This window comes from Chelonoidis abingdonii, chromosome 11 (assembly GCF_003597395.2).
Source record: "Chelonoidis abingdonii isolate Lonesome George chromosome 11, CheloAbing_2.0, whole genome shotgun sequence".
NCBI classification, from domain to species: domain Eukaryota; kingdom Metazoa; phylum Chordata; order Testudines; family Testudinidae; genus Chelonoidis; species Chelonoidis abingdonii.
In genome coordinates, this window is record NC_133779.1 from 21,860,672 (window position 1) to 21,871,128 (window position 10,457).

General features: G+C 62.9%; 1 protein-coding gene across 1 annotated transcript; it reads right to left on the bottom strand.

The window, feature by feature from the left end:
* Positions 1 to 103: 103 nt before the first annotated feature.
* On the bottom strand, positions 104 to 8,791 carry SLC12A9 (solute carrier family 12 member 9). Its single transcript, XM_075070432.1, is given in 18 exon segments — positions 104 to 2,056; positions 2,195 to 2,341; positions 2,509 to 2,683; positions 3,404 to 3,597; positions 3,914 to 3,968; positions 3,970 to 3,990; positions 3,992 to 4,039; positions 4,394 to 4,476; positions 4,574 to 4,731; positions 5,330 to 5,441; positions 5,875 to 5,914; positions 5,916 to 5,991; positions 6,714 to 6,999; positions 7,338 to 7,469; positions 7,778 to 7,915; positions 8,559 to 8,628; positions 8,631 to 8,692; positions 8,695 to 8,791. Coding segments are annotated over 18 exon segments (2,718 nt in total). The 3' UTR covers positions 104 to 1,232.
* Between the last annotated feature and the right edge of the window lie 1,666 nt (positions 8,792 to 10,457).

The window sequence follows — 10,457 nt, forward strand, 5'->3', positions numbered from 1 at the left end:
CTCCCCTCCCAGAGCCGGGGAGAGAACCCAGGAGTCCTGGCTCCGGGCCCCCCCCCAACCCCCAAAAACCCCTCACTTAATAACCACAGCGTCACTGGCCCCGTCCTTTTTCGCATTGTCCATTTATTGAGTGCGCTCGTTAAAATACATGTCTAAAGACCCCCCCCTTAGCTTCCTGTTATTACCCCCTCCTCTGGGGGGCGCTGGTCAGTTGTGTTACATGAGGTATCCGCACGAGAACATTAACCAAAACAATAGTCCTAACAGTATAAATAAGCTGCCTGTGGGGGGGGGGTGGTGGTTTGGGGGGTCCAGCTGTGTGGGACCCTGCTGCTTCTCCCCCCTGCCCGGGGTTAATCCCAGCTGGGTTATTTAAGGGCACCACTTTGTGGCCTGCTGGAGTAGGATACTCAATATTTAGGGTGCTAGACACTCCCCCCGCCCCCAGACACAAGGTTGTGGGGGGCACAGAGCTAAGGCAACAGGCTTTGGGAGGCCTGGGGCCTCCTTGGAAGAGAGCAGGGAATGCAGAAGAGGCAAAATCCCCAAGAAGGATTTTTTGGGGGTTCAGGAGGTGGAGATGGAGAATTCGGGTTGCAGTGATCTGGAGGTGCCTGGAAAAAATGGAGAACCCCCCCACTAAGCCCTGAAAGAGGGGTGCTGAGGAAGATTAGGGGATACAGTGATGGGGGGCCCATGGGCAAAAAAAGGGGACTCCCTCCCAAACAGTAATGGAAGGAGATTGACACGGTGAGGTGCCTTGATTTGGGGGCACCTGGGAAAAATGGCAACCCCTAAGCAGTGAAGGAATGTGGGGTGCCTTGATTTAGGGATATCTGGAGAAAATGGAGACCCCTTATGAAGCAGTGAAGGAATGTGGGGGTGCAGAGATAATGGGGTACAGCGCAAGATCAATGAGGGGAAAAGGCAGCCAATTGTGGGGTCAACCCCCCCATACTGCAGCCTCAGTTTGGGGGAGTCTCTCCTCCCCTGCTTATTACAGGCACTAGGATTTAGGGGCTCTAAAGCCAGCCCCCCTCTCAGCTAATCCCATGGGACATGGGTCCCCCAGCTCCTGGCCATGCACCCCACTCTCTCAGATGCAGGAAGTCACAGCCCGGCGCAGTCTCCAGGAGTTCCCCAGGCCCTCGCCGGGACCTGAACAACATCTCCACGGTCCTACCCCACTGTCCTCCTCCGGCACGGCCAGGGCGTGGGGGGGGGGGGCCTCCTCAGAGCTCGGTGCAGGTGACGGGCGTGAGGCCGTGCACCAGCAAGGTGGGCCCTAAGTCCCGGGTGAGGATCTCCAGCTGCTCCAGGTACCGCTCGTACATGGAGGTGTCGGCCGGCGGCCGGGGCAAGTAGAGGAACCTCACGGCCACCTGGCCCCCTTGCTGCAGCACCAAGGCGTTGACAGCCGCCAGGTACTCGTCCGTCACCTGGCAGGCGGCCGAGTTGAGGAAGGGCTCGCCCGCCGCCAGCCGCTGGCCGTGGAGGGCCACCACGTGGTCCCAGGTGACCGCCCGGATGGCCGCCTTGATCCGTAGCTTGCTCAGCAGCTCCTTGAGTTTCTCCTCCTTGGCCACCCAGCCCCGGTCGCCCGACTCCACGCAGAGGAACAGCCGGAGACAGGCGGCCCGCCAGGAGCTGACCATGGTGAGGATGCAGGCCAGCTGGAGCAGGAAGAGGCTACAGACGTCCACGTACGCCGGGGTGTCGGGGCGCAGGAGATTGAGGGGCCACACGTCCACGAAGCAGCCCTCAGCCTTGGAGGAGAAGAGCCGCTCCTTGTCCAACAGCGGGAAGTAGCGGGCCAGGCAGACGTTCTTGTGCATCTTCACGGCGTCCGAGACAATGGCGACATACTCGGTGGGTGGCAGGGCTTTGGGGGCGCTGGCCCCGCGCACCGGGGGGAAGTGGGCCTGGAGGGCCGGCAGGTCCACCCCAAAGTGGTCGTTCTCCCGGGCCTGGCTGAAGGCTGGGTCACAGAGGAAGTAGTCGTCGGGGACAAAGGAGTCGTAGAAACCTAGCACCAGCGTGTTGGGCTTCATGCCGCCTGGGAGGGGGGGGAAGAGAGTCAATGAGGCTGAGATGCGGCCACCTCTGGGGTGGGGCGGCCGGTTACCCAGGGACCCCTTGCCCTGCGCCGAGATGCGGCCACCTCTGGGGCATGGCGGCTGGCTATATCACTTACCGAGCCCCGTGATGCGCAGCAGGTGCTGGGTCCCCTGTCGGACTGAAGGCGAGAGGGTCAGATCCACGAACGCCTTCACGTTGAGTTTATCCACCAGGCTAAGCCAGAAATTGTAGTGAGCTTGGATGGGGTCGGAGGGCATCGTGTCTGGGGGGAGGGCAGAAATAGAAAGTAGTCAGGACTCCTGGGTTCTCTCCCCGGCTCTGAGAGGGAAGTGGGGGCTGGTGGGTCAGAGCAGGTTGGGCTGGGAGCCAGACTCCCGGGTTCCTTGCGGGGGGCAGGGTGGCAAGCGCCCGGACGCCTGGGTCCCTCACCCAGCTCGCCGATCTCCACGTGGCCCAGCACGAAGAGCCCCCCCTTCTTGAGGTCGTTGACGAAGCGGATGAGCTGGGCCTCGCTCCGGGGATTCGCCACCATCAGCAGCATCTGGGGGCGCCAGAACTTCACGTGCTCCTTGCGCACGTCCAGGAGAAGCAGATACTTCCGCACCTGCAGGGGGAGAGGGGGACACCCCAGATTGTGGACACAGGGCCCCAAAACTCCCACCCCATCGCCGACCATGGCATCAAGCCGGGCCCCACTGCACAGGGGCCCCCATCCCATCTGCAGGTCTCAGGGGCCACCCCCCACATCAATCCCCCCCACAGCTGAAAGGGGCCCAGCTGACAGACCCTCCCCCAAGTACCATGTGTGTTGGGTGGGGGCAGGTAAGGGGACAGCTGACAGATTCCCCCCCCGCCCAGTGCCAGGTGTGGCAGAGGGGGTGGGGTCAGAAATCAAAGATAGGATGGACGGAAGGGAGCCAGGACTCCTGGGTTCTTTCCCTGGCTCTGGGAGGGGAGTTGGGGCTGGTGGGTTAGAGCAGGGGGGCTGGGTGCCCGGATGCCTGGGTTCTCTCCCTGGCTCTGGGAGGAGAGCGGGGGCTGGTGGGTTAGAGCTTGGGGGGCTGGAAGCCAGGACTCCTGGGTTCTCTCCCCAGCTCTGGGAGGGGAGTGAGGGCTGGTGGGTTAGAGCAGCCGGCCTGGGTGCCCGGATGCCTGGGTTCTCTCCCTGGCTCTGGGAGGAGAGCGGGGGCTGGTGGGTTAGAGCTTGGGGGGCTGGGAGCCAGGACTCCTGGGTTCTCTCCCCAGCTCTGGGAGGGGAGTGGGGGCTGGTGGGTTACAGCAGGGGGCGCTGGGTGCCCGGATGCCTGGGTTCTCCCCCAGGTACCTGGTGGAAGATGAGGGCTTGGCTGATGTAGCCCCAGGAGCTGGCGGGCGCCCGCAGGTGGATGAAGCCCAGCAGCGCCAGCATCAGCACCAGGCTGCCCGAGGCGCCCGCGGGGCTGATGAGGAACATCATGAGCAGGCAGCTGGCGATGCCCAGCAGGCAGGTGTGCCAGCTGAACAGCTGGAAGGTGGGGCTGGGGGAGGGGAGGGGAGAAGAGAGGGGGTTACAGACTGGACCCCCACCCCACAGACACCCCAGGGGCCCCCCCTCTGCCAGGGACACCTCAAATCCCAGCTCCCTTGGCCCCCACACCCGCCTCCAGCTAGGGCGGATTGCCCCAAATTCCAGCTCGCCCTGCGCCCCCCACCCACAGATGCCCGTGGGCCCTGCCCCTCAGGAGCTCTGAAAATTCTTTCCCCAGCGCTTGGACACTACCCCTGCCCAAAAATCTACCCCTTGTCCCCCCAATGCCACCCCCCCACCCCCCCACCCCATGCATGCCCCTCACCGGAACATTGGGGGCAGACGCCCAGCTCCGTGCCAGTCAGGGCAGGTCCACGGCCGCAATAGGCCACCAGGTAAAAGACTAGTGACGATCCCGGCAATGGTGTTCAGCTTCCCCGCGAACAGCACCAGCTGGGGGGGGACCAAGTGGGGGGGTGAGGACTCCTGGGTTCTTTCCCCAACTCCGGGAGGGGAGTAGGGGCTGGAGCAAGGGGGGCTGGGAGCCAGGACTCCTGGGTTCTCTCGCCTGCTCTGGGAGGGGAGTGGGGGCTGGGAGCCAATACTCCTGGGTTCTCTCGCCAGCTCTGGGAGGGGAGGGGGGGCTGGTGGGTTAGAGCAGGGGGGCTGGGAGCCAGGACTCCTGGGTTCTCTCCCCAGCTCTGGGAGGGGAGTAGGGGCTGCAGCAGGCAGGGTGGGAGCCAGGACTCCTGGGTTCTCTCCCCGGCACTGGGAGGGGATCAGGTTAGAGCAGAGGGGGGCGCTTACCTGCACCAGGGCCCAGGTGTACAGAACGGCCACCCAGGGATTACCCCCTTTGGAGATGATTTTGGCCGGAGCCAGGACGATACCTGTGGGGGGAGAAATGAGTGTGAGAGGGGGAAGGGGCCCAGGTCTCAAGACAGGGGGGCCCCCCCATGGGCAGGCCGGGGCAGGGGGGGCGCTCACCAAACAGGTCATCCTTGGCTAGCGCGTGCAGGATGCGGGAGGCCCCGATGAGGGAGCTCATGGAGGCTGAGAGGGAGGCAGCGTAAACACCGACCAGCACCAGGGGCGGCCACAGGTTGATGGAACGGAAGAAGCCGTAGTCTTCCTTCAGCAGTGTCCTGGGAAGGGGTGGAGTCAGGATAAAAGCCCCGCCCACCACACCTTGGCCCCGCCCCTCCCCAGCTCCCCTAGGCCCACCTTGTCCCTGCCCCATGCCCAATTTCCCACCTTTTAGTCTCACCCTGAAGCCACGCCCCCTCCTGCAAGCCACACCCATTTCCACTAGCTCAGTGCCTGAACCCTACCTCTGCCCCCTAGCCCCACCCATCCATAGCCCCGCCTCCACCCCTAAGCCCCACCCACCTCCTCATCCTCTGCACATTAACTCCACCCCAAGCCCTGCCCTGTACCCCAAATCTTAGCCTGGCCCTATTTCATTAGCCACGCCCCCTGGTCATTCCCCCCTTCCCAGCCCCAATAGCCCCGCCTCCACCTTCCCTCCCACCTCTGCCCTTACCACATCCCTTCACCCCAAAGCTCCGCCCACCCCCACCCCCTGCTGTCCTAGCCCCACCCCCTGTTCCCTTAGCTCCACCCCATTCACCAGCTCCTCCTTAAGCCCCACCTCTTGCCCTGCCCCTCATTTTAGCCCCGCCCCTTGGTGCTGATACCAGCGCATCTCCAACTCTCCCCCCATCCACCCCTGCCCTCCCTCACCTCTCACAGGTGAAGCTGGTCATGAGGAAGAGGAGGAAGTAGATGATGAAGGTGTAAACCACAGCGATGATGGTGCCCTTGGGGATGGAGCTGCTGGCGTTCCTCAGCTCCCCTGCAATGGCAGCCAGCACCGGAATGGGACCCAGGAGTCCTGGCCTGAACCCCCCTTCCCGCTCCACAGTCCTGGCCTGAAACCCCCCTTTCCGCTCAACCCGTCCCCCACTCCGCGTCCAGAACCGGGGAGGAACCCAGAGCCTGTCTCTAGGGTCCCTCACCCACCAGCCCCTACTCCTCCCAGAGCCGGGGAGAGAATTCCAGATCCTGGCTGCAGCCCCGCTCCAACGCCCAGGCCCCCACTCCCCTCCCAAGAGCCGGGAGAGAACCCAGGAGTCCTGGTCTCCCAGCCCTCCCTGCCCTACCCCCCTCTCCCCTCCCAAGGCGGGAGAGAACCCAGGAGTCCTGGCTCCCAGCCCCGCTGCTCCTTAACCCACCAGCCCCACTCCGCTCCCCGCAGACAGGAGTGTGACCAGGCGTTCTGGCTTCACGCCGACATGTGGACCCGGCCATGATGCCGGTGCAGCGTTTGGAACATGACGGCAAAGACGTGGCGAAGCGTCATTACGTTTGTTGGTGGTCTGTAATCACGGCAGTAAATGGCGTGGCGAGGGGGGGGTGGGGGGGAGACGACAAGTGAGTGGGGGGTGTCCCCTTTTCCATGGACCCCTCCGCCCTCTGGTCTGCTTCACCCCCATATAGCCCCCTCCTGGGTCCTGGGCCCAACCTGGGCTTGTCCCCCCGAACACATCACGCACCCCAGGGTTTGCCCACTCCCCTCACCCCGGCTGGTGCCCCACAACACTCCTACTTCCTGTCTCCTCTGCCCCTCATACTCCAGTCCCCCCCCCCGTCCACCTTTGCCCCCTCCCACGTCCCTGGCCTCTCAACCCCCCTCCCTCTAACACCCCTCATCCCTGCTTGGCCCCCCACGCTTCCTTTTTCCTCTGCCCCCCCCTCAAGCCCCCACCTCCCTTCTGGACCCCCACCCAGAATGGCCCCCTCCCTGCCTCAATGCCCCCACCTCTTCCTTTCCTCCTTGCCCCCCCATCCCATCCCCCCAACCCTGCCCCTAACATCCTCTTGCTCCGACAATCCGCCCCATCCTGCTTGGCACCAACCCCCTTCTCGCCTCGTTGCCCACATCCGGGACTCCCTGCCCCCCCTTTCAGGTACCCCTCCTGCCGCCCTAACTGTCCTTCCCATTGAAACTCCCCAACCCTCCCTTTCTCCCTTTGCCCTGCCACATCCCCAGCCCTCCAACCACCCCTCAGGACACCCCCGCCCCAATGCCCCCCCCCAGCCCCAGCCCCCGCCCCGCTAACCAGGCAGGTTGGCCCGCAGGGTGGCCAGGCGGAAGCCGGTGAAGCTGGTGTTGAAGGTGTGGTTGGCGTCCCGGGCGATGGTGACCTGGCGGGGCCCCACGGCCACAAAGCTGACGAAAATGGCCACCAGCACCAGATTGACCACCAGGAAGATGAGGAAGGCGGCCCGGGCGTAGATCCGGGCCCCCACCAGGCAGACGAGCAGGCAGAGCAGCAGCACCACCGACCCGTAGAGGAAGCTGTAGAAATACCCCTGGGGCAGGACGCGGGTGCCAGGGGGGTCTGTTCCCTCTGCGGGGGGGAAGGGGGTCACTCTCAGGACTGCGGAGAACCCAGACATCCGGGCTCCAACCACCCCAGAGGCCCCACTCCCCTCCCACAGCCAGGGAGGGAACCCAGGAGTCCTGGCTCCCAGCCCCCCTGTTCTCACCCACCAGCCCCCACTCCCCTCCCAGAGCTGGGGAGAGAACCCAGGAGTCCTGGCTCCCAGCCCCCCTGCTCTGACCCACCAGCCCCCACTCCCCTCCCAGAGCTGGGGAGAGAACCCAGGAGTCCTGGCTCCCAGCCCCCCCCAGCTCTCACCACCAGCCCCCAAGAGCCAGGGAGAGAACCCAGGCATCCGGGCCCACCTGCCCCGAAGACGTCCAGCACGGCCTCCACCAGCCCCAGGATGTAGACCCCGCAGGCGCAGACGTTGGCCAGGTAGAACATGAGCCCGATGCTGCCTCCGAACTCGGGGCCCAGCGTCCGCGAGATCATGACTTGGGGGGGGGAAGGTTGTTAAGGAAACACCATGGTATCCTGGGGGGCAGCCACCCCCCCACACTGAGCCTATTCCCCCTGCCTCACTCCACTGAGACAACTCCTGCCCTGCCCCCATGCACCCCTATATCCCCTCCCCAAACAGATCTCCCCCCACCCACTGCTTCCCACAGCCCCTGCCCCCCCAGAGATGGCCCCCCATATCCCATGCCCCCAGAGTCTCCCCAAAGATCCCCTCTATAAACAGCTCTCCCGACACCCCCCACCCACACCCCGTGTCCCCCAATCCCCATTGGCTGAAGGATACAGTAGGCCCCGCCCCCCTGGATGGCACCATTGGTACAGATGGCGCAGATGGACAGGATGGTCAGCAGGATGATGACGTACGCCACCACCAGCATGAGCAGCGACTGCAGGAAGCCGGCGTGCCCCACCACGAACCCTAGGGAGCGACAGAGAGGGGCTGCGGGTCGGGCGGGAGGGGCACCACGGTGGAGCTGGGCTGGGGGGCAGGTTTCTCTTCTCTAGGTAGGTTCCTGGACTGGGCCCATCCCCACGGCCTCGGGGCGTGCCTCTCGGTCACACGCTAACCTTCTCCAATGACCGTCAGGCCACCTTTCTTTCATCCGCCACTTGTTACAATGGGAGAAATTGGCTTTTGGAGGTGGGGGGAGTGTATACACAGCTGCTGGCAATCCAGGGGAACTCCCCACCCCATGATTTTGCTGGAACTTAAGTTTCCCTGTAGTTGCGCCACCTGATCTGGATGAATCAGCCACTAATGCAAGCAAGGAGTTGGTCAAACAGCTGGGTGCGAGGAGGAGAGGGGGTAAGCATGGGCCAAACCCCCCTTTACCCGGTGGAACTCCCTGCTCCATGATTTTGGCTGGAAATAGCCGGTGGAACTCCCTGCTCCATGATTTTGGCTGAAAAGTAGCCGGTGGAACTCCCTGCTCCATGATTTTGGCTGGAAATCCATCATGCAACCACAGGGGATGGAGGTTTGCAGGTATTCCTAGGGGCAGTGATTTTCCCTAGCGGTATGGGGAGAATCCTGAACCGGGAGGGCGGGGTCACTCTCACCCACTCACGCATGAAGACAACGATGCTAAACATCGACAGGACGGTGGGCACCACGACGCTCCGAAAGAAGGTGGAAGAAGCCGTCGGGCCGGATCGGGGTGAGGGGCTCCATGGCGACCTGTCCCATGTCCCCCCACCGAGGGGTCTCCTCCTGGGCCTGGGTCCCTGGCATCTCCCCCTCATCCACCACGCTGAAGAGACGGTAACTCAGGAGGGGGGAGCTCTCGGGTGTGGACATGCATGGGGGGGGGGGGGGGGGCAGGGGGCCCGGTCACCCTGGCGGGGGGGAAGGAGGGGTTCAAGCAGGAACCCCTGTTATACATCCCTGTCCCTTCCCCCCCACACAGCCCCCACCGCTCTCTCCAGCCCCCCCACCCAAATTCCTCCCCCCTCCTCCCCTGCCCCCAAAATTCCCTCCCTCAGCCCCCAAATTCCTGCCCCCCGGCCCCCTCACCTGCTCTCCGCTCCAAGTTCCCAGCCCTTCCCACACCTTCTCCTCAGCCCCCAACTCCCCTCTCCCTCCCAGCACCCCTGTGGGGTCCTGCTGCAGTCTTTACCACCAACCCCCCCAAATTCCCAGCCCCTCCCCTAGCCTCACCTGCAACCCCCCCAGCTCCACCTCCCTCAACCATGAATCAAGCCAACAGAAGACCCCTCCGATCCCAAATTACAACAGAACCAGAGAGCAATGTATTTCCAGGGTGCACGCCAAACCACGCCCCGAGATGGCCCCAAAACTTAACTTTGGTCCCCCCGCCAAAAAAGAAAACCTAGCCAGCTAGTCTCCCTCCAGCCTTAAATTCTCCCAATAGCAGCCCCGAAACGACACCGATACAACGGAAAAGTCAAGGGGTCGGCCACGCCCGGTTCGAACCTGCCTGCAGACAGGCAAACCAGTAAAAGAAAACGGGGGGAGGGGGTGAACCCTAAAAACCCACCCTCCTCCTTTGAATTAATGAGGGGGAAGGATCCGGGTTTTTGATGCATGAAGTGGGTTGAAATCCAGCTGGGAAGCAAAGAAACAACCCACCAGTCTTATAATGAAATGGAGGAGAGAGAGATACGTGGACAGGTTCAAAACCCACCTGAGAAACAGCTCAAAAACTAGGGTGTGAACCCTACAAATGGAGGGAGGAATGAATCTAATTAACAGGAAGGGAACTCAAACCCAGATCACAAACAGCCAAAGGTGGGGGGGGGGCCTCAAAAATCCAGCCCTCCCTCCCATCACAGGGATGGGGGACAGGGGGACCCCCCTATTCTCAGTCCCACCTCTGGAAAAAGAGGGCAGCAGGTGAAGAGAGTTTGAAAGGCAAATTGAGGGGAGGAGGATGCCATAGAGTCAAGGTTGGGGGGGTTGCTTAAGGGGTGCAAAGAGGAGCTGGAACATATATAGGGGGCACATCTGGATCCCCAACCCCCCCCCAGAAGAATGCCTGGTAGGTCAAAGCCAGAGCTGCCAGATCCTTGGTCTGAAACTAACAGGGTAGGAAATCAGTTCCCCACTGTCCCCCCAAGATGATGCTCACCAGATACAAGTACTGCAGTGGGTCAGGCTCCCCCCCCTAGGGTGCAGGAAAAGAGAAAGGGGGAGGCTGGAGGAATTTATAGAGGGGGTAAGGTTAGTTATAGACAGGTGGGGGGGCGGGACTTAGCTGCCAGGTGGGAACCAGGTGAGAGGAAGAGCTTAAATACATTTCCTGCCCCGCCCTCAATTCACCAGACTCCACTCCCTTCCCAGAGCCGGGGAGAGAACCCAGGATGTTCCTGGCTTCTCCAGCCCTTCCCTCTCTGACCACCAGCCCCTCCTCCCTTCCAGAGCTGGGCAGAGAACCAGGAGGTCCTGGCTTCTAGCCCCCTGCTCTCTGACACCCACGCCCCTACTTCCCTCCCGAGCTGGGGAG